At 38.9% G+C, this 27,725-nt stretch overlaps 1 protein-coding gene across 1 annotated transcript in view; it reads left to right on the top strand.

Moving 5' to 3' along the window:
* The window catches only part of MORC3 (MORC family CW-type zinc finger 3), a 41,906-nt gene that overhangs the window by 8,053 nt on the left and 6,128 nt on the right, over nucleotides 1-27,725 (top strand). Inside the window, exons 2-16 of the mRNA XM_045501428.1 lie at nucleotides 2,283-2,355; nucleotides 3,827-3,959; nucleotides 4,852-5,066; nucleotides 5,645-5,792; nucleotides 7,317-7,464; nucleotides 9,550-9,678; nucleotides 9,882-10,001; nucleotides 12,588-12,685; nucleotides 17,367-17,471; nucleotides 19,460-19,582; nucleotides 19,689-19,763; nucleotides 20,787-20,832; nucleotides 21,798-21,964; nucleotides 24,965-25,853; nucleotides 27,068-27,225. Of these exons, the coding sequence (XP_045357384.1) occupies nucleotides 2,283-2,355; nucleotides 3,827-3,959; nucleotides 4,852-5,066; nucleotides 5,645-5,792; nucleotides 7,317-7,464; nucleotides 9,550-9,678; nucleotides 9,882-10,001; nucleotides 12,588-12,685; nucleotides 17,367-17,471; nucleotides 19,460-19,582; nucleotides 19,689-19,763; nucleotides 20,787-20,832; nucleotides 21,798-21,964; nucleotides 24,965-25,853; nucleotides 27,068-27,225 (2,627 nt within the window). The remainder of the gene's footprint in view (nucleotides 1-2,282; nucleotides 2,356-3,826; nucleotides 3,960-4,851; nucleotides 5,067-5,644; nucleotides 5,793-7,316; nucleotides 7,465-9,549; nucleotides 9,679-9,881; nucleotides 10,002-12,587; nucleotides 12,686-17,366; nucleotides 17,472-19,459; nucleotides 19,583-19,688; nucleotides 19,764-20,786; nucleotides 20,833-21,797; nucleotides 21,965-24,964; nucleotides 25,854-27,067; nucleotides 27,226-27,725) is intronic.

Genomic DNA, 27,725 nt, shown 5'->3' with positions numbered 1-27,725 from the left:
TTCTTGCCCAAGATCACACACCTACCTAGTTAAGCATACTCTGTTCTACGTGTCAGCGCGCGTGTGCGTGTGTGTGCGTGTGTGTGTGTGTCTATCTATTACTGCTTTGGCTGCCCCAGGGTGTTTTTCCCGCCCTCCTAGCTAATGACATGTTCTCAACATAGAGCTGAGAATTAAGAATAGGTGAGGGGCGCCTGGCTGGCTCAGTTGGTTACGCATCTGACTCTTCATTTCAGCTCAGGTCACGATCTCATAGTTTGAGCTTCGCGTTGGGCTGTGTGCTGACAGTGCAGAGCCTGCTTGGGATTCTCTCTCTCCCTGTCTCTCCTTCCCTTCCCCCACCTGCACATTTGCTGTCTCTCTCCCTCTCTCTCAAAATAAATAAATAAACATTAAAAAAATTTTTTTAAAGAATAGCTGACAATAATTGCTTATGTTTAGAGATCCAGAAAGCCACTGTTTGCTATTCATTATTTCTTACTGATGCCGCCTTTGCTTTGCTCGCCTGGGATTCTTGCTCAAGAACGATGTGTGCTGTGTCAGTTTGGAACTGATGTGTAGGCTGAAGACATTACATGAAAATTGACATTACCACTATCACATTCTGTTCATACATCTAAAATTCAAAATGTACCATTTCTAACTCCAGACTTCACGTCTAACAGAATGTATAAAATAGAGCAAAGATAAATGCTCTAAGGGATTTTGGTGGTTAATTAATCCTCTCCTTTGGTAGTGGTTTCACTCTCTAAAGCCCTGCCCCTTTATAAAATTAGAACAGGTGAGGACTGTACCGTTCTTCTGCAACTGGTAGCCTGGTAATTGCTCAGGGGGAGGGGCTGGGATGTGAAGAGCCTCCTGATGGCTGGTCCTGGCACGGTCCTCAGGTAGATTAATTTGAGAAAAGGTCTCTTGTGCAGGGTGAAGATCTGGAAATTGATTTTTATTAAAAACTCGTTGTAATGTATGCTGTAGAAAGTCTGAGTTACTTGCATTCCACATTACATGAATGTGTGCCCTGCTCCCGTCTGAAGACTGCTCGTCTACAGAATTTCATTTCTCACATGTGTACTTCAGGCTGATGGTGAATGAATGCTTGGGGATTGTTTAAAGTCTAGTGCAGATAGAGGAAAAGTCGACCTCTTTCTGACACCTTGTGGCGGGAGCTGAACACTGCAAACACAGCTGGGTTGATGTATAATCTCATCCTATTTCCAGAGCTCTTTATCTTAAATAAAGTGTCCACTCTCTTTTTTTCCTTTAAATGTGAGCTGATCTGTTTTAAAGGAACATAAAATACCCATTGCGTGGAAATTCTCTGCATATTTAAATTTTCCAGCCTCGGACTTTCAAAGCCGCTTGTACATTTTTATACATTTGATACCTGTATTTCTAAGGACTTTTGGAGAATCCTCTATAGCATGAGGTTGATTGCTGTAGTCTTCTATACTGTATTACTGTGAATAAAATCAGACCTAAAATCCTTGGAAATCAGTAACGTTTGTTTCACTTGAACTTCTTTTGACATTCTGTAAAAATGGTTGATAAATGTATATTACTCCACTCCTGCAGTTTTAACTGTAATGAACTTGGAGTAAATAATAAGGTATCAAATATTGATTTTCCAAAAGAGCACTAGAAAAGCCTGTTGATTAATATGTGAAGTTTATTTAAAAAATTTTTTTATTACATTTATTTATTTTTGAGAGACAGAGTGAGAGCACAAGTGAGATAGGGGCAGAGAGAGAAGGAAACACAGAATCCAAAGCAGGCTCCAGGCTCTGAGCAAGCGTTCAGCGCAGAGCTGAACACAGGGCTCGAACCCACGAACCGTGGGATCATGACCTGAGCCGAAGTCAGACACTTAACCGACTGAGCCACCCAGGTGCCCCTGTGAAGTTAAGTTTATTAAGCCTAACGCACTCAGGAGAAAACACCCGATTGGCAAGATCTTAGTTGTGTTTTCACAGTAATTTTGAGGTAAGTCTTGTAAGGGGGGTAACTTTCTGATTGGGCAGTTTACGATATCATAGCTTTGGAATGGTGGACCCAAGGAGGCAAGAGTTTTGAGGCAAGTCTTGATGAGTGAACTATTCAGTAGTTTCACACAGCCTTCCAAGAATCTTATTTCTCGGTTACATCTTCCACGTCTATCCTGAAGCAAGCAGCTATAAGTTTTACTTGGTCCCAGAATTGTTTAATACAGGGACAGAAAATTATATTGGTTTCTGTCTCAAAAGTAAGACTTGAATTAATTTACATGAATCATTGGTTTGTTTCAGCTTTGCCCGAAGTTTTTACATACAAATTCTACTAGTCACACTTGGCCATTCAGTGCAGTTGCTGAATTAATAGGTATGTAAAATTGACATTTCATGTATAATCTGTTGCTTGTAAGTGAAGTTTTAAAAAACTTTATTGCAAAATAATATGCAAATGTGCTGTTTAATAAAACATCTTGAATGATAACCATTGGTAAAGGTTATCTAGTATAACAGCTATTCAAATCAATGTCAAATTAATTGTTCCTCAACTTTCCCTGTATTAGTATTAAAATATTTTGCCAAATTCATAAAACATGTTGAAAGTAGTATAATTATGATTATAAAAGAAATTGATCTATTGCAAAAATGGGAATTGTGGTGTTTAATAGTTGGAAATATGTGTAACAATGGGTTTTTCTGATGTTAGCAAGTAGGGGGATTAATGTTACGTTTGATTTGTGGTAATAAGTTATTGTTTCCTCCAATAGAATGATTGGCTATAGAATTGTATTTTAATAGTGTATTAAGTACACTATTAAATAATGTAAAACTACATTAGTGTTTTAATGAGCAGGAGAAAAGAGGCACGACTGGGATCACATTTGCATGATGGGTCATGATTTTTTCCTCTGGAAGATTCATGCAGGAGAGTGTTTTTCCTGAAGTGGCTGATTAAAAAGATTATTTTATTTTAATTGTAGGCTCCCTTATGGAAGGATAGTTTGAGAACCATTATTTGTGTTCAGTCCTAAAGATTTCAAAATACCTCAGAAAGTAATTTTAGTCAGGGATATTCCAGTGGAACTTAGTTTGAAAGCTGATGTTATTACTGCTTCTGTTGACATTTTTTTTCACATTTCTTTCCCCTTCCTTCCTTCCTTCTTTCTTTCTTTCTTTCTTTCTTTCTTTCTTTCTTTCTTTCTTTCTTTCTTTCTTTCTTTCATATTCCTTCCTCCTTCCCTATTCTGAGACAAACAAGAGTGTTTGCTAAACAAGAGTGTTAAGTGAGGATCTGTACAGAGATCGTAGAAATATAAAAGCCACCAGAAACTTTGGTTAGATTGAGAGGGCCACAATTTGAACAATGGTGTAGAAGGTGAACCTTCGTCTGTGTGTCCAGTTTAGCAGAAAACATCACTGCTTTCTAATTTATTCAGTAACTCGTGGCATTCCCTCCGCCTCAACGTGTAGTGCTACTCAGCTCTCAGTTTCTCACTCGATAGCCGGGCTGGTTCTTCGGACAGAAGAAGACCTCCCTGTCTTGATCATCGATTTGGCGCGGTGATTCTTCTCGTTTGTACTTTTTCAGTACAGTCGGTACCAATCTTTGTTCTCTGTGTAACAAATGGAGGGCTTTGGAGAGAGTTAACTCTGTATTGATCGGTGAATGAATCACGTACAGCAAGGTACGGTTTAGGGTCGTGTTTTCAAGTCTTAGGAGTTCCCTAAGCATTGCGGTTTTTAAAAATTTTGAAAAATAGATTGCCTGTTAAAGGCTTTTACTGAACTGATTGTTCTTTCAAAATGCAAAGTTAGAGTTTCTCAAAACTTTTGTTTCTCAGATAATGCTTACGATCCCGATGTGAACGCTAAACAGATATGGATTGACAAAACGGTGATAAATGACCATATATGCTTGACATTCACTGATAATGGGAATGGTATGACTTCAGATAAATTACACAAAATGCTAAGGTATGTCAAAGTGTCACATTTCTTGAAAACCTTGCTTTTACCCAGGGGTTTCCGGTGTCATACTTAATCGCCTGTAGTTTTTGTTTTTTAAACACATGTGGTACCCACAGTGCCCTGTGTGCTCTCAAGTCTTCCCATCATCTTCTGCTGATTATTAGACAACCCCTACCATCCTCCCCTTCCCCCACCATGTCTGACTTACCTAAAATTCCACCATTCCTTTAGAGTGGTAACACTGATGGCAGTTATTTACAGTCTAGCGTTAATTAGTTTTAGCCAGTATTGCCAATAAAATGCCACTTTTGGTGGGGAGTAATTTTATAGGGATTCAGAGTGTAAGGAAGCAAGATAAAATAGTCACAAAGCCTTGGACTCTAGGGTCGTAGAATACGATGTCAGTATGCAGCCATATGTGCCTGAAAGGGAAACTGAGGTACGTAGTCCAGGTATACGGAGTAGAGAAATGTGGCAGCCAAGCCCTTTCCGCTGTCTCTCAAATACATGTTGCGTTGCCAGAAACTCCACTTGGCGCCGTTAGTAATCATACCGCAGTGGGCTTGCTCAGATTCAGAAAATCGTTCACATTTAGACATATCTAAAATACCGTGGGGTGAAATCTCAAGGGTCCCAGGAGCCCGCCTGAGAACTCAGCCATTGGGACAGGGTGTGCCAGGCAAGGAGCTCCTCCTGGTTCAGCGTGTGTCACCCTTATGCCCTGCAGCGTGGGTTTAGTTTTCTTCTTTTCAAAGATGGGGAAACACCTCAAAATGCAACTAGAAAGGCTGAGTCTAACATTTACACCCAGGTTTTTTACTTGATGTTACAGGTTTTGAATTAAGAAAATGAAGATTATACGTACTTATTTTAAAAATCCTTTTTGTTTTCTTTTTAGCTTTGGCTTCAGTGACAAAGTCACCATGAATGGTCACGTCCCAGTTGGCTTGTATGGGAATGGCTTCAAGTCAGGTTCTATGCGTTTGGGTAAAGATGCAATTGTATTTACCAAAAACGGAGAAAGCATGAGTGTGGGCTTCTTGTCTCAGACCTACTTGGAAGTCATAAAAGCAGAACATGTTGTTGTCCCAATTGTGGCATTCAACAAACACCATATCCTTTTGATTTTGAAATAGAAACTGTGGAGAAACTCTGAAGAAATATTGTGAACCATTCCCTCCTTTTGCCCTCCTCTCGATTCTCATTTTTCAATCACAGTGTGCATTGTAGCTCTTGTTCCAGTCCATTGCCTCTTAACATCTGAGGCAGCCCTTTGTCCCTTTCTCTCTTCCGTTGGAATTGTGCCTTAGAAACTCCTAACGCAAGGTGGCTGTGTTCTGTGTGCAGCTTCCTGTAGCTCTCCTCTGTATTTCAGTTGTATCATATCTAATAAGATGTGTGGTCTGCCTTGGAATTTCCCCTAATGACCGTGAGAAGCAAGATATCTTTAGGAAAATGTCCTCTGTGTCTTTATAAAACACATTCAGATATTAGGAACTATGAAATTAGGAATCATAATAAACTTGCTTCTACTTCATCTTTCTTGGTGTTCATCTGAAGTCAGACTGTAATTTCAAAACTTAGATATTAATTTAGGAAATAGTTTTTTGTTGTTGTTACCGAAATTTGAGTTCGCGTACTTCAATTGTGAAAAATATGTTGCTGTTCTAAGTCTTTAACTTAGGATATACGACAGATGATAAATTTAGCAGAATCCAAAGCAAGCCTTGCAGCAATTCTGGAACATTCTCTGTTTTCTACGGAACAGAAATTACTGGCAGAACTTGATGCTATTATGGGTAAGAAGGGGACAAGGATCATCATTTGGAACCTTAGAAGGTAAATATCGACCTGAACCAGTGATTACGTGTGTGGGAGGTGAACTGTTTGTGCAAAAAGAGTTGTGTTCTATTGATCCGTGGTCGTACAGAATAGAAATACTTGGGAAGGTACTCATTTTTTGGCATAGGTCATGATTTGTCTTTTCCATGGGTGTTTTATTGAGGCCACTTTGGCTTCAACTCGAGGTAGTTTCATATTATTAAAACTAAATTTCCTAGCCCTGCATATTCAGTATCCAGAGAGGCCAATTCTCACTTTCTGTTATTCTGTCCCTCTCCTCAAAAAGAAACAAACAAAAGAAATGGGAAGATAATATCTCACCTGACGAGCCCCGACCTGTGTAAGTTAGGTAGAGAAGTCTTTGTCCGTGACTTAAAGCTAAGCATGACTTAACATCTGGTGACAAAAGTAACGTGGATGAGGCCTCTGGATTGTTAAGGTTTTGTATCCTTGTGAGGATAAAATCATTTGCAAATAAGATTTTTTTTTAAACTTTGGATGAATGTGTTAATGTTGATACCTAGACACATAGAATGATATGAATAAAGCACAAATTGAGTGGTAAGCCTAAAATACTTTCACTTTAAATCTTTTCTGATCTCCCGTATTCCCCTTTTTCTTGCTTTTTCTTTCATGCCCCTCCCATCCTCACTCCCCTCTTTTTTTTTTTATTTACACTTTTTATTTTGAGATACTTGTACATTCCTGTGCATAAATAATGGACCTCGTGTACCCTTCATCCAGTTTCCCCCAGTGGCAGCATCTTGCAAAACTGTAGTGCAGTAGTGTTGATAATGACATTGGTAGAGTGAAGATACGGGACATTTTCATCACCACAGTGATCTCTCATGTTGGCCTTTTGTATCCACACCCACTCCCTCCTTCATCCCTGACAACCTCTAACACGTCTTCCATTTCTGTAACTTTGTCATTTTGAGAATGTCATATGAATAGAATCCTACAGTGTGAAACCTTTTGGGATTGGCTTTTTTCACTCATCATATTTCTCTGGAGATGCATCTGGGTTCTTGTGTGTGTCAGTAATTTGCTCCCTTTTCCTTGCTGAGTAGTGTTGTACTGTATACGTGGACCACCGTGTTTAACCATTCACTAGTTCAAGCACACCTGGATTTTTACCATTTGGGGTTATTACAAATACAGCTGTAAACATTTATGCACAGGTTTTCATGGAATGTAATCTTCCTTTTTCCAAGGTAAATGCTCAGGAGTGTAATTGCTGGCTCATATGGTAGTTGCCTGTTTAGTTTTTTAAGAAACTGCCAGAATGTTTTTGGAGTGGCTCTACCATTTGACATTCCCACCAGCAGTGTGAGGGTGAATACAGTTTTTCTGCCTCTTTCTGGATTCCTGTTCTTTCATTTTTCCCTTGCTTTTGTCTCCCTCCCCCCCACCCCCAACCAGGACATCTACCGTGGGTAGGTGTTTTGTTTTGTTAGCAGTGTATTTGCTTATCTTGCCGTGAAGGTAAAATTTGCCTCCTTCAAAAAATTGTTTTTATAGCTACAAAAGCGCAACAGAGTTTGATTTTGATAAGGATAAATATGACATCAGAATTCCTGAAGATTTGGATGAGACAACAGGGAAGAAGGGGTACAAGAAACAAGAAAGGATGGACCAAATTGCCCCTGAGAGTGACTATTCCCTGAGGGTATGTATTCAACTCTTTCTGGACGTGGGAAAATCAGCAAATGATGGAAATTACATTTTCTGCTTATGTTATAAATGCTGTCAGTGAAAGTGTCTCAGAACCAATTTATTTAACTTTTCATGAGCGCATTGGTGGTTGTATTTGGCTCAGAAAATGGTTTTTTAACTGCAAAGTCATCAGGTCTAATAGCACTTGTAGTTCTTTCACTGCGTGGTTCCATTATTTGAATTGGGAATCCTAGAATCAGTATGTCCTATGGTAGCCATAGTGAGTGATTCAATCAAAAATACCAATTGTTTTTTAAAATATATATAAAATATATATATATATATATATATAATGTATCCTGTATTTATAGACTACAGATCCTATGTATTAATACAGTTTTGTGATAAATACCTTTGACATTAGACCTAGAAATGAATATGTTTTTAAGATTGAAGAAATTAATAATCAAATAACAGTAGGATATAAAAAGAATTTTTTTTTTATTCACTGTGATAAGACATATAATACTGACTTTTCCCTTTACCTTTTGTGCTGAGATTATTCCATAACCCCCAAGCTGAGGATACCTTTGACATTTATAGGTTTACCATGTAACTTTTGGAGATCTTAACAGTTACAATGGAAGATATTTAAGTATTCCTTGATATACCCCAAAACATTATTGAAGTATGAAAATCTTGCTCACTTATGAAACAGGTCCAGAGGCAGTCAGAGTAGATGGTGTGGCTCAGGTCATGATCTCAAGGTCATGGGATCTAAGCCCTGTGTTGGCGCAGAGCCTGCTTGGGATTCTCTTTCTTCCTCTCCCTCTCCCTTTCCTTCTCCCTCTCCCTTTCTTCCCTCTCCCACTTGCGAGTTCTCTCTCCCTTAAAAAAAAAAAGAGTTGAAAATGGGTGCCTGGCTGGTTCAGTTGGAAGAGCATGCAACTCTTGATCTCAAGGGTCGTGAGTTCAAGCCCCACATTGGGTATAGAGATTAAATAGATAGATAGACAAACTAACTTAAAAAAAAAAAATTGAAAACACATTTAGATTCCTGCTGATTGTTACAACTCAATTTTGAAAAAAAATTGAAAAAAACTAAGCTTATTTACTCAGCATAAGTGTTGGTATATTATTTATGATATTTTCCTTTTGAAGTATATAATAGACCCTTTTGTCTGTATTAGATTTTTTGTCATTTTTGCCTAAATAAAATGTATTGCTACTTTTAAAATATAATAGCAATCAGGGCACCTGGGTGTCTCAGTTGGTTGAGTGTCCGACTTCCACTCAGGTCATGATCTCACACTTCGTGGGTTTGAGCCCTGCGTCGGGCTCTGTGCTGACACCTCAGAGCCTGGAGCCTGCTTAGGGTTCTGTGTCTCCCTTTCTCTGCCCCTCTCTTGCTTGTGCGCTCACTCGCTCTCTGTCTCTCTCTCAAAAATAAATAAACATTAAGAAAGAAAATTTAAAAAATAGTAAATAAAATATAATAGCAGTAGGGGTGCCTTGGTAGCTCAGTCAGTTAAGCAACTGACTTTGGCTCAGGTCATGGTCTCACGGTTGGTGGGTTTGAGTCCCATGTCGGGCTCGGTGCTGACAGCTCAGCCTACTTTGGATTCTGTGTCTCCCTTTCTCTGCCCCGCGCCTGTTCGCTTTCTTTCTTTCTCAAAAATAAACATTAACAAAAATTAAAATGTATAGCAATATATATATTTGACAGAAGAGTCAGAAAATATAGTCCCTTTTTTTGTACATCTGTGCATTAAAAAAAAATTAAAATGAGATCATACCACATGCGCCGTTTTGTAACTTTTTGAAAAGTTTATTTGCAATTTAATATGGCATTTGTATAGGTCAATAGATTGTTTTCTGCAAACCATTTCTCTGGCTTTAGTATATTGAGTTTCATTTTTAAAGAAGAGCAATCAAATGTTAGCCAATAACAGCTTTATAGTCTGTATTGTTGAAGAGTTCATGGGTCCTTTATCAAAGCGAGGTCATAGCTTTCTTCCTAAATACATATATCAGTAAAGTTGAACACATTTGTGGGTAATTATTTGGAAAAGACAGATATTATTGTGTGTCTTTTCAGGCTTACTGCAGTATATTGTATCTAAAGCCAAGAATGCAGATAATATTACGTGGACAGAAGGTGAAGACACAGCTGGTTTCAAAGAGTCTTGCCTACATTGAACGTGATGTTTATCGACCCAAGTTTTTAGTATCCTTTATCTGCCTTTTTATGATGCCATATAAAGACACATTAATAAAGTGTATTCCTCTTCCCCCTTTCTCCTTTTATTCTGGTATGGAGTCCTCTCCAACTTTGCCCTTTTTTATGCACTTTGGGATTCATTGAAAAATGACTTAGGATGATTTGAAGGAAGTGAGGTGGCATGTTCAGAATTTTCCTTAACATTTAAGACTAAAACAGTGAGAATTACATTTGGATTCAACTGCAGAAATAAAGACCATTATGGGATAATGATGTATCACAGAAATAGACTCATCAAAGCTTATGAAAAAGTTGGATGTCAGTTAAGGGTAAGCTGTAGATCTGAAAATATCTTTTATAAAGTTAAAATACCATGTTACTGGGTCAAATGTGAAATAACATGCTTTGTGTAATAACTTAAGTGTCAATGTGTTTAATGATGTTGGTATGGCACTTGAACTTAAAATACTTTTGTATTTCCCATTTGGTCCAAATAATCTTACGAGGGGGACAGAATATTTTATCTCTGTTTTACAGTTGAGGAAATTGGGGCCAATAAGTTAGGTAACTTGCCAGACCTAAAATGAGTATGGATCTTAGGCCCGGATGCAGATCTTTTGACTGCATCTGGATATGGATCCGTGATTATTTCTGGGATGAAATTGGTTTTATTTAGTCCTGACTCAATAGCCAGAAAAACAGGATCATATAGGTGAGTACTTCTCTGGAGTTAATTCCTAAATATATTAGGCCTTCCTCCTAAACCACTTCCGTTGTTGTAGAATTCAATTTAGGTTGATGAACATTACCCACACTATGCTTGTTTGTTCATCCTTAAACATGTTTTCACAGAAAGGTTTTTTGGGGGTGTATGTGTTAAGAATTGAGTGGTAAGTTCTGAAAATCAAGTTTGTTAAAGGTTTTATGTCTAGGCATATTTTGTTTTCCAGTTCTGTGGTTTTCATTTTCTGTTCATCTTATTTCATTCTAAATTCTTTGTAGAATGATGTGAGCTCTACACAGTATAATAGTGTGGGTTCATCTTCAATATTATGTAGTAAGGGTTGTAACTCTGTTACATGTTTTACATCGACACAAGTCCCGAATATAGCATTTTTGCAAAAGTAAATAAACTTTGTTGGGCTCTTCTTGGTAACCACTAATTTCAGTCAAAAAATAAATGTAGAGGGGCACCTGGGAGGCTCAGTCAGTTAAGCATCCAACTTTTGGTTTTGGTTCCGGTCATGATCTCATGGTTCATGGGATTGAGCCCCTTGTTGGGCTCTGTGTTGGAGCCTGCTTGGAATTCTCTCTTCCCCCCCCCCACCCCTCCCCCAGCTCATGCTGTCTCATTCTCAAAGAAATAAAACATTAAAAAATGAATAAATACAGAAATATGGCAACCATGATATGCAGTATCAATCACATTTAAAAAACTAATTTTCATTTATAATCCAACTAGTAATTTTCAACAGAAGTATTCTATAATTAAAGTCACTAAATTTCACTGGTAATTGGAAATTCATTTTTGGTACCAAGCCTTATTTCTCAGGTGCTTTGGTTTTCAAAAGAAACCGTGTATCTGTGACAGAATGTGAATTATTTTTTTCTTTTATCATTGATGAAATGACCAAAGTAAGGTACACAGCCCATTTTTCCAACCCAATTATGTTTGCATTGTGTATAATTTCTGGTTAAGCTTGACCTGGTAAAAAAATAGGCTTTTACAGCCAACTTTTATTTTTCTCTACCAGGTGATGGATTTGCCTTATAGTATTTGCATTCTTTGAACTCAATAAACAGTTTTTAAATAGGTGTCAGATATTTGATAGGATTTGCCATGCTAGATGATCAGAATAAAAAGATGGTAAGGTACAGAGCATGCTCTCAGAGCTCTTTCTGGTGAGGGGACTGTAGTACAAGTCGGAAGCATCAGAAGAAGCTTTTTGGAGAGCATGGTGATGGAGTCTTAGTTGATGTTACTGTGTTGAAAGTCTGGCAAGGGTTTCCCAGGCAGAGAAAAATATCTGCCCAGGAAGGGAAAGAGGCTTCTGAGAACATGACCTCAGTAAGGGAGTAGTTTGCTCTGCCTGGGGGCAGATGTTAAGTCGCGAGAGTAATGGGAGAGAGGCAAGAAGATGAGGCTCGAAAGGAGGCAAACAGGACCCACACATTGAAGGCTATTGTGGTTTACTGATCGAATGAGACAAACCACTGATGGTTTTGGTAGAGTGGGATTATGGTTAGTTTTGCATGGTTTCTTCTATAGTTGCTCTGTTTATGAACATTTTCGCTACGTAAGTTATATATTCTTCCACTTTTTCCTTTTGTAGACTCTGCTACAATTGTGAGTAAAATACACTTGCTGATCACACATAGGTAATCAGAATATGTGACTCATATATTTTGAGTTCAGTATTTTAGCTAGTAGCATTTTTAAAATAACTGGACTTCAACTGACGTAGGTTTTTATTCCATCACCATTAACAACTAGATGTGTAACTTTGGATAAATGATTTTAATTTTTATCCAGCAAACTTTTGGCATATTATTGCTAGAGTCTTTGCTAGTCTTTGTGGATATAGAAAGGAGTTAGTTGTGGTTTCTGCTATGTAAGAAATACATCCCAGTAGAGGTGGTCTGTTTCTCTTGGATAAAATTGGGGGTAATACTTGTCTAAATGGATATTTGACAACGGTGAAAGTGTTTTGGAGGAAGGCTCTAATATATTTGGGAATTAACTTCTAGAAAAGTAAAATTATCTACGAGACACTACTTTTCAATTGAAATTTTCTAAGAATCATGACATAAAATGTAGAAAAATGTTTCGTACAAATTGTAAATCCTTGTGGAAGGGTAATCATGTTGAGTATCATGTCTTATGCTTAAAACACTGATTTTATTTTCTTTTTCAGGCAAACAACATGGGTGTTGGAGTGGTGGGAATTATAGAGTGTAATTTCCTAAAGCCAACTCATAATAAACAAGATTTTGACTATACTAATGAGTACAGGTATGTTACCTATTTAAGTTACTGGTTTTTTACAGTTTTAGAAATACTGTCATAACTTTTCCTTAGCTGAAATTTTTTTTTTCTGTCTTGTGGATGTTTTTATAGCATAGAACTTTAAGGAAATTGGTAGGTGAGAGGCATGGATAGAAAACACATTTAACCATCTTCTCCCATCCTAGGAATTGTATTCTACTCCATCACAAGTAGGAATACATTCTCTCCTATCTTTATTGATGAAGTATTTCTGAGCTTTGTGGAAAATATAGAGGTGTGCTTGCTTTCTTGGTGTCAGCATTTATTATGTAATGTCCTGACACTTTGTGCTTATTAGTTGGGAACTGTAAGGTAATTTTGTCCTATGAGCCTTAGACAGAAATACTCTTGGGGCGCCTGGGTGGCGCAGTCGGTTAAGCGTCCGACTTCAGCCAGGTCACGATCTCGCGGTCCGTGAGTTCGAGCCCTGCGTCGGGCTCTGGGCTGATGGCTCAGAGCCTGGAGCCTGTTTCCGATTCTGTGTCTCCCTCTCTCTCTGCCCCTCCCCTGTTCATGCTCTGTCTCTCTCTGTCCCAAAAATAAATAAACGTTGGAAAAAAAAAATTAAAAAAAAAAAAAAAAAAAAAAAAAAAAGAAATACTCTTATCTTTTAAGAGTGGTTAGAAGCCATAGGATGAATATGACCATCAATGTGACTTATAACTTTAGGAAGCACAGTTTTCCTATTGAGCATGTATAACGGAATAGAATGTAAACATAGGAACATTTGTGATAAAGATAATGCAACAGGCCCTTTATTCAAATAAATACAACAGAAATAAAACAAAACAGAAAGTGGAAGGAAGAAAATAATAAAGGTGAGAGCAAAATCAGTGAATTAGGAAACACACATATAGAAAATCAATACACATTCAGAGTTCACTCCTGAGGCAGATCCTACTCCTGTTTTTTTTTAATGAGGATAATTTAATCTAAGGATTATTAACTAAGATAGTAGAGGGTGATTACCAGAAGGGGTAAAAGAGGACAACAGGTATCCAGAACTAGCAGATATGAAAGACGATTACCTCGTGGTTAGAAAAGAATAGACAATAAAGGAACTAGGACAGGACCCCCCCCAGCAGAGATTGAGACAAACACAGGAACAAGCTACCTGCCATGGTAAGAAACTTGATAGAAGGCCTGGCCAGTGCTGGTCTGTAGATGTGGTCCACTGTTGCCAGAGGGTGTGGGTGTGCTGGAGCTGTTCTGTAGAGGAGACCTGTCTTTGCCCAAGGATGTGGGCACACTGGAACTGGTCTTTGTTGCTGGAGGTCGTGGGCTGCCGGGGGCAGAGCATAGCTAGAGAACACAGCTTAGAGCCCCTCTGGGGGGCCACTGGACTCTAGTCAAACAATAACACCGCATACCAGAACATGAAGGACATGTGTCCTGCTGTCATCATCTAGCAAGTTCATTGCCCTGTTAATCCAGTTTAACATTTTTCAGGCTGCCGAAGGATAAATATTTACACCATCAAGTTTTAGAATCAGAAATCTGAGCAAAGAAGACTGGATTTGAAGCCGAGAGACAAGTTCATAACAGAAAAAATCAAAAAGCTCAAAGTTTGTTCTTTGATAAGAGTAGTAAAATCTATAAGCATCTGGCAATAAAAGGGAAAAAAAGAGAAAATAGCAATCATCACTATCAGAAATGAAAAGGAGGACATGACTACAGATCTATGGACACAAAAACATCAGAAGAATAATATGAACAATTACTCGCCATCTTAGATGAATCGGGTACATTCCTTTGAAATTGATTCAATTTTTAGAAAACTTACAACATACTATGAGGGCACATAACTTTGTTAGTCAACTCAAGAATATATTACAAGAAGGGAAATTTATGTTGATTCCTCTCATTATCAAGATATAAAAATCTTAATTAAAATAATAGCAAATACCATCCGGTGATATATATAAAAAGAAAAATTAATACATTAAAACCAGTTGGAGTATATTCCAAGATGACATGGGTGGTTTTAATATTCCAAAATCAATGCAGTTCATCACATTGATGTGAGAAAAGAAAACTCTCAGAGGTTATTTTCATAGCTAAGAAAAAGTACTTGATAAATCACAACACAAATTTGTAAGTTAGAAAAAAAAAGGGACACTTACAAAACGATTAATGGAAGGGCATAGTAGCAATTAGGAGCATGTACACAGAACACCACGCGTCATTCCTACTGGTGAATTATTGATAGCTTTACCCTTAAGGGTGAAGATGAGACCAGGATATCTGCTATCCACCATTCTTGAATAATAAGGGAAGAAAAAGAAGTGAAAGTTACAAGGGTTGGAAAGGAAGAAATAAAACTTTCCTGTACAAGACAGTATTAAGTATATAGAAAGTCCAAAATAATCCACAAATTTAGAATTAATAAAGTAACAAGTTAAGTACTATGCAGTCTAGGGTTGCTGGATAAGAAGTATTCAGAAATGAGTGCATTTGTTTACCAATGACTGAAAACCAGAACATGAAATTTTTAAAAAGTCCTACTAAGTATCAAAAAAATCAAGTACTTGATTTTGGGATAAATAAAATATGCAATATACAATTGAAAACTATGAAATATTGTGGAGTAAAATTAAAGCCCTCAATGAGTAGATATACCAAGTTTAAGAGTTGGAAGGCTGAATATTATAAAATGTCAGTTTTTCTCCAAAATAATTAAATATAATTCCAGTTTTTTAAAAAAATCCCTGCCAGTATGTGTTGCTGTTGATATTAATAGGCTTATTCTAAACTTTATGTGGAAAGTCAGAAGAGTCAAGATACTTAAAGAGAATCATTAAAGAACGACAAAGCAAGAAAACTTAATACTATTAAATACCAACACTTACAAAGCTGCCATTCACCAAGTGTGGTATTAATGAAAGGATAAACAGTCTAGTGAAATGGAGAAGCCCAAAATAATCCCCCACTTTTTATACATTCGATGACCTGATTTATGACAAAGATTACATCATAGTGTAGTGGGAAAATGATCATCTTTCCAAAAATGCTGGGTCAATTGGCAGTTTGTATGGATAATATAGCTCCTGCCTCAGATGTAGCAATAAATTGATACCAGCTGGACTTTAGACCTAAATGAGAAAGACAAAAACAAAAAATGGAAACAAGAAAATTTTCAGAACCAGTAGTAAGCGGGTTTTTAAAACAAGATGCAAAAAGTATTGATCATAATGGGCAGAGATGGAAAAGTTATTTAAAATGAGTAAGAGCATGTAGGGCTGTTGGCACTCTCGTCATTGCTAGTGGGTATGAGAATTGATCAGTTTTGAAAACTGTTAGATTATCAAGTAGAGCCAAACATCAATGCACACCCCTGTGACCCCGCAGCTCCACTCCTCGGTGTATTCTCAGCAGAAATGGGTGCAGTCTTCTGGACTAAGGAATAGAGGTGATGAGAAAAAGGGACGAAGAGGGATTGAAAACATGAGATGCAGGGAGGGGATATATCTGGGAGAGAAGATTCATTTTCATTTGAATGCTTATGTGTTATGTGATCATGGAGGAAAATTTAGTGAGAGATAATGGTTGGGTATAGAAATGTCTGATTCAGCCTGCCAGTGTAGAATATGAAATTTCAGATACCAAGTTTGAGGGGCGCCTGGGTGGCGCAGTCGGTTAAAGCGTCCGACTTCAGCTCAGGTCACGATCTCGCCGTCTGTGAGTTTGAGCCCCGCGTCGGGCTCTGGGCTGATGGCTCAGAGCCTGGAGCCTGTTTCTGATTCTGTGTCTCCCTCTCTTTCTGCCCCTCCCCCGTTCATGCTCTGTCTCTCTCTGTCCCAAAAATAAATAAACATTGAAAAAAAAATTAAAAAAAAAACCAAACAAATATCAAGTTTGAAAGCTTTATTTTAAATTTAGAATGTTACACTGACTGTACCTTGTGTGTGAGTAGGTGCTGAACTCAGGTGATTGCTTAAGGATGGCCTTAGCGTTCTTTATCTCAGTAGATCCCATTGATTTGCTTTTTATTAACGTCTTACTGGGGAAGAACGGACAGTCTTAATTGTGGGACAGAAGCTATTTTGAAGTATACTTGCTGGTAACGCTTGCCTACATTTATTCTGACTTGAAGCTTGTATTGGTTGGGGTTGGAATTCAGAGCCTGCGATTCTCCCACTAAGTGGTCTGCAGCAGATTTCCCCAACAGAGGACACAAAATATTACTATTTGTGTCTTCAAAGATGGTCCTGGCTCTGGCTCTGCTCTAGGAACTTTTTTTTTTTTTTTTTTTTTTTTTTATTTTTGAGAGAGAGGGAGTGTGAGCGGGAGAGGGGCCGAGAGAGGGAGACACAGAATTTAAAGCAGGCTCCGGGCTCTGAGCTGTCAGCACAGAGCCGGATGTGGGGCTCAAAATCACGAACCGCAGGATCATGACCTGAGCCGAAGTCGGACGCTTAACTGACTGAGCCACCCAGGCGCTCCTCTAGGAACTTCTTAATGTCCTTAAAGAAAATTGCCACAAGAGCCTTCTTTATTCACTGTACCTTTGGGAGTCATCATCCCTTCTCCCCCATAATGTCCACACAATCATTACTAGGTTGTTTGTGCTTTCTCTGTGTTTGACATAGATGTAATCTTTATCTTTTTTTTGTTTTCTTAAATTGATTTTATGATTTTCTTTCTTAAGGCTGACAATAGCAGCACTAGGAGAAAAGCTGAATGATTACTGGAATGAAATGAAAGTCAAGAAAAATTCAGAATATCCTCTAAATTTGCCAGTTGAAGATATTCAGTACGTACATGAAAAAATGTCAACCATTCTAATATCAAGATGTGATATGGGGAGGGTATAGTGATTGTACAGTGTTCACAAACTTTTGACTAACCCATAGTCAGATGTAAGTTCTACAGCTCCAGTCAGCACACCATGAAATGAACCAATGAATATAAACATTTATACATCATGCTCGCAAAAGATGCATGAAATAGTGTTTACCAAATGTTACATTCTGATACTTATTTAAAAATGCAAGTCTTGCCCCATTATATTGATTTCATGATCCACTAATGGGTTGTACTCATTGTTTGAAAAACCTTCGTCTTGTGTAATAGGATCATGAGTCTAAAGCAGACCTGAATTTTGATTGTAATTCTGCTTAAATAATGATGCAACATTGAACATATTACTTGGCCTCTTACAAGTTTACTTTTTCACTTGTAAAATGGGAACATTTTAGTAACACTCACCTCCTAGAGTTATAAGACTTAAAAATATGCTAGACAAGCTGGTAGCACACAGTACCAGCTCTATTTATGACTAATAGCTGTGTACTGATGGAAAGATGACCAAGATGTGTAATGAAGAACAAAAAGATGCAATTCAGTGTATTAATTTCCCGTTTTATTTTTTTTAGTTTTTTAAGCATAGAAAATTCTGCCAGGGTTTAAAAAAACGAACAATGGTAGGTTCCTAAAATAAGAGACTTGTATTTACTTTATAAACTTCTAGATTATTTGAAGTTTATCTAACTATAAATGCAGTTTTAAAAAAACTAGATTTAAAAAGTGTTGGTAGAGGGGCACCTGGCTGACTCAGTCAGAAGGGTATGCAACTCTTGGGCTTGGGGTTGTGAGTTCAAGCCCCACGTGGGGTGTAGAGATTACTTAAGAATACTTAAAATAAAAATAAAAAGTTATTGGAATTAAGGTGAAGTCTTCATTTTTTTTTATTTAAAAAATACTATTTTTTAGATGTTTATTTATTTGAGAGAGAGTGCAAGTGGGAGAGGAGCAGAGGAGACAGAGGATCCCAAGCAGGCTCCCTGCTGATAGCACAGAGTCTGAGTTGGGGCTTGAACCCATAAATCATGAGATCACGACCCGAGCCAAAATCAAGAGTCAGATGTTTAACCAGACTGAGCCACCCAGGTGCCCCAGTCTTCATAGATTAAATGAATTGTTAATAAATAATTGTTAAATGTTAAATGAATACCTACATTATTCATAGGATCATTGTAATTTTCAAATGATAAAACTATGAAGCACTTTATAAAGTAAAAGAATATGCACGTAGATATTCAGAGATATGCTATAGTAGAGGCTAAAAATGTAATACAGTTATTAAAAATTGCTTAAGTTACAGTAATAGCTTGTCTGTTTTCTGTACTTGAGTGTTTTGTTGTGCTAATTAATATACTAGATTGGACATTGCAATTGCTAACTTAATATAAATTTCAAAACAAGGTGTTTGCAATATTTTGAGTTATTATCAGAGAACAAATTGAATAGTATGCTCTTAAGTAGGACATTTAAGTCTCTCTTTTTTTTTAATGTTCGTTTATTTTTAAGAGAGAGAGCGTATATGTATGTGTGTGCGCGTGCACCTTGTGTGCTGGCTAGCGGAGGAGGGGCAAAGAGAGAGGGGGAGACAAAGGATCCAGAGCGATCCAAAGCAGGCTGTATGCTGACAGCAGAGAGCCTGGTGCAGAGCTCAAACTCATGAGCCATGAAGTCATGACCTGAGCCAAAGTTGAGCGCTCAACTGACTGAGCCATGCAGGTGCCCCAGTCTGTTGAAATTGACCTGTTAGCTTTAATCTTTTGAAGGTAACAAAAATTGGTGGCTTAAAAATTTTAATTTGCTGTATGACAATAATTATGTCATGGACATTTCGGGGACAAATTAAATAATCAAGGCATTTTGCTGTGGAAATGATGTAGAAGACCTAATGAAGTATACTTAGCATCCATATTTTCATGCTAATATTATGTTTTGTTACAGGAAACGTCCTGATCAGACATGGGTTCAATGTGATTCCTGTCTAAAGTGGCGAAAATTACCAGATGGAATAGATCAACTTCCAGAAAAATGGTATTGCTCCAATAACCCTGACCCACAGTTCAGGTACCATATAGTTGGTAGTACCCTTTTTGGAAAGGCAGAAAGTACTGTTCAAGATGTATGAATAGGCGCTGGTGACGTGTTATTCCCATGTGATTTTTCTGACTAGAAATTGTGATGTTCCAGAAGAACCCGAAGATGAAGATGTGGTGCATCCTACTTACGAAAAAACCTACAAAAAGAAGTGAGTGTTGAACTAACGTACGGTAGGGAAATAATGCGCAGGTTAGCAGCAGCGATGGGTCTGCAGCATTAGTTGATGTTTCTCCAAGATCATGCTCGTACAACCCGAAGAAGACTATGACCCCCAAAAAGACTTTGTTGTGGATGCATAATATCGGGTGCTTTTTTTGGTTTGTTTTTTTTAACAGTATAGTGTGGATATCCACTCTTTTTTACCTGCTGTTTATTGCTGTCCTGTCTACAAGATAGTTTGCATACAGAATAGTTTGTCTTTTAGGGGCCACACACAGATGAATCATAGAGTACTGCCCAGTATGAGCTTAAGCCTTAACAGGGAAGGTGAGGCATGTACGTATTACTGACGAGAAGTTGACAAGTATCATAAAAGGCACGATCAGGTCCTGTTGGGAAGCCCATAAGGAGAGACGACCTCTCGCTGGGGATGGGAAGGGAAACCCAGATGAGGAAAATTCAAGGAGGACATCTGTATAATATGCCTTGAAGGACGGGTAGGATGAGAATGTATAAGAAACTGTGATTCGTTCGGCGTTAACTGGAGTAAATATGTGAATGGACACGATGGAAAATAGAGGTGGGAGGGAGAAGCTGGGTAATGAACGATAGCCCTGGTGAACTTCCGGCTAGTGTACCACATGCAGGGGCTGAGTTCATGCAGAACTTCCAGGTTTTGATACAGAGTGCACTGTTTTTGAGGGTAAATCCAGCAGCAGAATTGGGAGTAAAGAAACCAGTTAGAAGCCAGTTGTGGTGTTCCCACTCAAAGGTCAGAATAATGCTGGTCAGGATGGAGAACTTGAGGCAGACATCGGGGCGTTACTGAGATAAGAGGCGGAAAGTATTTCCTGCCTAAGGCTTACCACTGATGATAATGAAATTGAAGCAAAGTTCAGTGTACCTATTTGAGTGACTCAGTGAAATGGCAAGTATGTCAATGGGAAGCAATTGAAAAATAATAAATAAATTTACATACATTTTCATCTTTTTTTTTTTTTCTTTTTTTAAGAGACAAGGACAAATTCCGGATCCGACAACCAGAAATGATCCCTCGGGTAATGAATTAAGCCTTCCATTTTATAGCTGTGTCTTATGTTGGGTAGTGGTTAGTTTAGCAAACGTTGAGTTTGAAAGCTTGCTATTAAAGCTGTTACACAACAAATTGAAGTGGTTGTGTTCATTCATTCATTTCACATAACTCCTTTTATTACACCCCTCCTTCCTAACCCAACAACTTGATTCAAACTGTTCAGTTTTGTTATTTTGTGGGGCATCTTCTGAGGAAAGGCAAGTGGTTAAGAATCTTACTGTTCCATAGGCAGTCAGGGAAACTTCCCAGGAAGCCCTGGGGAGCCATGTTCTAGTACCAACCTGGAGCGCTACAGTGTTTCTTTCTCTTTGTTGACCACTCTTCCTGGCCCTTCCATCTCTTTCTCCGTGCTTAATGGTGGTTAAGGAGCGTTTTCTGAGTATGTGGGTAGGGCGCTGTGCTTCTTGTGTAAGAGGCTTTGGTCTGCTGCAGAATTGGATGTTTGCTTTTGATTGCATTGAAATATTTTCTTATGTAAAGGATGAGGGTTTGGAGGTGACAACAGAACTGGGTGAAAAGAACAGTGGGCTTACTTATTCTAAAGGCAGTATCTTTGACTTTATCTTCAGTTTATTTCTCTTAGAAAACTTAATTTCTACTTGTGTCTTGACAAGTCCTATATTAGTACAAGGTCAGCAAATCTTGCTGTAAAAGGCCAGATAGTAAGTATTTTAGGCTTTGTGGGCCACATACAGTCTCTGTTATGTATTCTTTGTTTTGTTCACACCTTTAAAAATGCAAAACCATTCTTTGGCTGGATTTGGCTTATTGGCCTGTTTGTTGTTCCCTGGTGTGGCATAAAGAATTTACATGGTTAGGATGGTTCTTAGTGTTTCCTGGGATAAGGGGAGAAGGGAAAATAATATCTCATGTTTTGGGCTTGGCATGTTAAAAAAGCCCTTTTAAGATCACATTTTTTCCTTCCAACAGATTAATGCTGAACTCTTGTTTCGGACACCCACCGTGTCAAGTCAGAGCTTTTCTCCCGTGAAGGAAAGTGTTCCAAGAGGACATCTTTCAGAAGTGGCAAATACATATACAACAAGACTTCTAAACAACCATCGAGGTTCACCCCAGTCGGAACCCGAGAGCAACAAGTCAGTGGCTAAAATGCGCTTTTCCATTTGGGGAATGAATACTAAACAGAGCCTTCACTTGACATTGTGTGGCAATAATGCCCTTCTGAGAAGCTGTAGTTCCGTGCATGTAAGAGGTCTTAGGGATAAGTTAATTTGCTTTTTTGTCTAAACAAACCCCCCACCCCACTTATGCCAACTATTTAAAATAATTTTTAAAATATCAGTTGTATTTGTTGTGGATTTGATTGAATTTCCACCTCTTTCAAATTCTATATAGTATGAAAGTCCCTGCTTTTAGAATTACCAGTATTTAAGAAAAACATGAAGTAGTTAATAGAATATGACACTATAATGTCAGGTGTGACCTGTAAGTTCTTAGCTCGTGGCAAGCTGTGTATGTTGGATGAGTGGATGGAGAGGGAGAGAGAAAGAAATGTATGAGTGATATGTAAATTGAACAGTTAGGTCTCTTGACTGGTCAGGAAAGGCTTTGTAATGAGATACAGTACTTGGTTCCTGAAATTCTAAAAGCAGTTCTCTGTGCAGGTGGCCCATTCAGAGGGAATAGAATGAACACAGGTGAAGAAGAAAACAGGATACCAACAAACTAGGGCATCAGACTGACTGTATTATACTTGGTCTTTTGTTGGAAAACCAACATTGAAAGGAGGTTCTCTGAGATAGCGGGATGGGATTTTCTGAGAGGTTTTTTTGCCTTCATTAAATCCTCAGGGATTTTTGACCTCCAAAAAGATGAGAAAGTATTGCTTTTATGCGTATATACATCAGGAGGGCATGTTCTAAAATAGTTTGCTGTTTGTAGCCTACATTTTAGAGGCGTATTTGGGGGCTGGGTTGCTACTTAACTAAGAACTTGTGTGAATTTTTTTTTGTAACTAGTCTCCTTAATATTTTTGGCTTCTCTTCTTAAAGATGGTTCCAAACAAAGTAAGAAAAAACAAAATCTGTAAAGCTTACAGACAAAAGATAATGGAAGTTATTCTTTAAAGTGATTTATTCCATCCAAGTAGAAGAAGAGAATAGAAATTTTTCATTAATTTTTAAAGCCTGAAGAATTTGCAGTTTGAGTTTGAGAAAAACAGAAGCTTTAAGAATAAAGCCAAAGACTGTGGAAAGGTGGTACCGAAACTGAATCTTAAGAATGATAAATAGCAATTAGCCTGGTAAGAAAAATAGGGCAGCTCCCAGTTAAATGATTAACTCCATGGAAGCCCAGGCATGCTCTAAACTCGGAAGCATCGAGTACTTGTTAAGGTAGAAAATGGGTGAGTACAGGAGGCTTATTTGAGAGTTTAAGGAAGAGTCGTTCTCTAGACCTCTTCACAACCTGCCAAGTCTGTTGATGTGACTTCTCTGTCAGAAGGCAAGACATTTTCTTTTTGGGCCAGTTTCACTGCTGACGGTGTGGGGGAACGGCTCTTCTGAAACAGGAGGGGTAAGGGAACGTTTGAATACTAAATGGCAAGAAATCCCCCTTCCTTCTTCCCCTCTTCAGTCTCCCAAGAGAAAAGCCCTAGACGGTGCTGAGAGTTGGAGCACGCTTGGAATCACAGGGCCAGCCCTCACTGCTTCCATTCAGCCTCACTCTGAAACATAGAGATAGGCAGGGATCACCACATGTACCAACTGAAACAAAGGGAGTAGCAGAAACCTTTGGAATTTACTGGGAGGTGGGTAGGTGTTGAACAGACACATACTTAGAAAAGATAAGCAGGTGGAGGGTAGAAAAAGGAAAAGACAAGATACAGGAGGGCCAATGTCTCAATAAAGGAATTTCAGATTGGGAAATCGGAGAAAACAAAGAGGAGGAAGTAGCGTGAGACTTAACTTCCACCAAATACTCAGCAAAAATGTCTGGGGAAAGATCCATTCTGGGGCATCTGAGTGGTTCTGTCGGTTAAGCGTCCGACTTTGGCTCAGGTCATGATCTCACAATTGGTGAGACGAGCCCCACGTTGGGCTCTGTCCTGACAGTGTGGCGCCTAGAGCTTGCTTCGAGTTGTGTCTCCCTCTCTCTCTACCTCTCTCCTGCTCATACTGTCTGTCTCTCTCTCTTTCAAAAATGAATAAACGTAAAAGAAAAAAAACAAAGAAAAAGATCTATTCTAAGAAACATCATGAAATTTTAGAACACAAGGGAAAATAATTTTTTTCGGGAGGGGAAAACACAAGTTACCTGCTAAAAGATCAGGAATTAGAATGGCAGGAACACTGAATGGTACATGATCCTGGAATGATGCTTTATAAAAACCAAGCAGGCCATAAAATTGAGAAGTGAATAAAGATACTTTTCAGGATGTAAAGTTTTATATTTTTTATGTCCTGTGTACCCTTTCTCAAGATTTTATTGGAGATTGTGCCCCCTTGCTATGAGAGAGTAAAGCCAAGCAGAAGAAGAACCTTCCTTGAGATGGAGAAATATGAGGGCTAACACATAGGACCCAAACAGCAAACCAGGACAGATATCACTCTAAGGGGGGAAAAAGACAATCGGTTGGAGGTAAATTCAAAGAAAACCAAGCTGATGAGCAAAATGAGGTGATTTTTACTGCAGGGAAAATGGAAGGATAGGGTATGCTGGTTTACTTGGTGTGGCTCCCCTCTGATCACTGAACACTGGTAAAAATTACAGTGAGCGAACGGGAATGGTGCAGAGCCGAGAGCTCGCTCGGATACAAACAATAGACCTGGCTGGGTTGCGGAGCTCCATTTTGGGCGTGGATACGTTGAAATGCCCAGAGACATCAAATGAAGGGATGTTTGGCAGTATGTAGAGCTGGTACTTTAAAGCAGCCTCAGTAGTCTAATTGTTTCCTCCACTGTGTAAGGAGAAAATCCTCTTTACTTCATCAAATCATCGAGGAGTACTGTGTCATTTTTTTAAACGAGCACGGACATTTCTTAGAATTTTAAGATCGTTAGATTGCTTCAAGGTCATCTGTTTTGTTCATTTCTATATTGTATAGTCTTATATTTTCTATATAAAATGTTTTCCAGCCTGAAACGGAGACTTTCTACTCGTTCGTCAATTCTGAACTCCAAGACTCGGAGATTGAGTAATCAAGCATTTGAAAATTCAGCTTATAAAGATGATGACGATGAAGATGTCATCATCTTGGAAGAAAACAGTACTCCCAAACCTGCAGTAGATCATGATATTGAAGTGAAATCAGAACAGAGTCACATGGAGCACAGTGGCCTGCAGGTGGAGCCCGTGGCCGAGAAGGAGCCTTGTGGCCAGACTAGCTCATCGGGCGCCTCATCATCCCGGTGTGATCAGGGAACTACTGCGGCCACCCAGACTGAAGTCCCGGGTGTAGTTGTTAAAAAGGAGGAAACCCTTGAAGATGACATAGATGCCAGAAATGACACGGCTGCGCTGCCCTCCTGTGTGGAAGCTGAAGGCAAAACACAGGACACCCAGGAAGCCTTTGATAAATCTGCGGCTGATGCGGGTTGCCAGTTAAATGAACTGAGAAATGAGCTGCTTCTAGTGACCCAAGAAAAAGAAAATTATAAGAGACAATGTAATGCGTTCACTGACCAAATCAAAGGGTTACAACAGAGGATACTGGAACTGAACGACAAATACGTGAAGAAGGAGACGTGCCATCAGTCTACCGAAACTGATGCTGTGTTTTTACTTGAAAGTATTAATGGCAAATCTGAAAGTCCGGACCACGTGGTGTCTCAGTATCGGCAAGCTTTGGAAGAAATAGAAAGGCTGAAGAAACAGTGTAGTGCTCTGCAACACGTAAAGGCCGAGTGCAGTCAGTGTTCCAACAGCGAGAGCAAAAGCGAAGTGGACGAAATGGTTGTGCAGCTGGATGACGTGTTTAGACAGCTGGACAAGTGCACTGCGGAGAGGGACCAGTATAAAAGTGAGGTGAGTGTGTCAGCCAGCGTGGTAGGAGTCATGGGAGTCCCCGGGCATCTGAAGCATAAAGAGCTGCCAGTGGCTAGATTAGAATAGATTACATAACAACCTGTTTATTGACTCTGCTACCCCACTGCTTCTCAGCTGGGGAGGCGGTCCTGGGGGCATATGGAAACGTGTTGAGGAGATGGGCATTACGGGAATTTTAACGTAGTGACAGGTATGGTAAATTTACTATAGGGTACTGGAAATTTCTAGATAATGAAGGATTGTCCTGCTCAGAATACCATTCTCCTTCCCATTGAGGCACTCAGTTACTAAATATAGGGAACTTAACATCCATTATTAACAGGCCTTGCAAAAACCACACAAGGTGGATGATGTCCTCATTTTATAGAGACAGCCTGTATTAGTTACGATCGGGTCTGCTGGCAGGAGACGGAGACGAACATCCAACTGGCGGTTCCGCAGGCCTCAGAGGCAGCAGGCTCCTACGTTGTTGCTTCGCTTCTCCGCATGCAGTTATGGTCGGAGGTGGCCCTCCGGGTCTAGTCCTCGTATATCTACATTCCAAGCAGCAGGACAGAGGAGGGGTGTGGTCCCTGAAAGTCGCTTACGTTCCACCTGTCAGAACTTAGCCACCTGGCTAATGGGCGCCTTGGAACTGTAGTCTTTATTCAGGGGTTCCTTTACTGAAGGAGAAGGAGAAAAATGGTAGGTGTCAGGCGTCAAGTAGTAGCTTCTGTGTGTACTCTCCATTCAAATTTGGGTCGCTTCTTCCAAAAACAAGTATTTTACGTATCCTGTTAATGTGGCGTTTGAAAGAAGGGTTTTTCTGCTAAGATTTCGGAAACAGCAGTGTGCTGCTCTCCTGCCCCCTCTTCCTGGAAATAATGCGGACGTAACAGCTCATCTGAACATTCATCTTGATGTATTGGCTTGGAGCCAGATGACAAAATATATAAAAATCAATATAAGCTTTCTGTTGTAGCTTCCAGCTGGTGAGTGTGTGCGAGAAATGAGAGCCACTTTGGTATTGTTTCCAGTGTGACGAAATGTCGAGGTGACACCAAACAGAGGAAGCTTTTTTTTTTTTTCCTGTGGGTTTTTTGCCCTTTTTTGATGGTAATGTTCATCACTCAGGTTTTCTACATGTCTTAGCTTAAATTTGCACTTTGGCATTAGTTCTAAATTTTACACTCAATAAATTTTTTTTTTGTCAGGTTGAATTATTGGAAATGGAAAAATCACAAATGCGTTCACAATGTGAAGAACTGAAAACTGAAATTGAACAATTAAAATCCACAAATCACCAGTTAGGAGCAGATGTTTCAACTTCAAGTAACATTGAGGAGTCTGTAAATTATACTGACGGGGAAAGGTAATAGTACACCAGGCATTCCTCTGGGGCGGCCCGCGTGGTTAGCGTGATATTTATTTGCAAGCACACATCAGACAGATACTGTTCAATCAAAAGAAGTACACATCCTCATCCTTCCCTTCTAGGAAAGAACAGTGGAAGTTCAGCTTAAGAGACACAGGAATTTGGAAGGAATAAATAAAGCGCGGGTGGTTGGTTAGAGTGATTTGGAATGCTGTTTGGGGAAAAGTGGAAATGGGGTTAGCTATCACGGAAGAGGGTGGATTTGGCCATGACTAAAAGACAAGGGACTATTTCGTGAAACTTACTTTTTCACCTGGATTTCTTTTACTTTTGTTCTTGGCCCCATTTCTTTATGGTTTGCTGTCCTCATTTTACTCTGTGACCTCCCAGTCTTAACTTTTAGGTAATCACAAAGTTACTAAAAATTGCCATAGTTCAGGTGGTTAGTAGGAAGAAGTCTTCTGTGAAAATAAGAAAATAGTAAATGAACGGTTACC

This window comes from Leopardus geoffroyi, chromosome C2 (assembly GCF_018350155.1).
Source record: "Leopardus geoffroyi isolate Oge1 chromosome C2, O.geoffroyi_Oge1_pat1.0, whole genome shotgun sequence".
NCBI classification, from domain to species: Eukaryota; Metazoa; Chordata; class Mammalia; order Carnivora; family Felidae; genus Leopardus; species Leopardus geoffroyi.
This window is presented reverse-complemented; position numbering and strand designations above follow the sequence as displayed.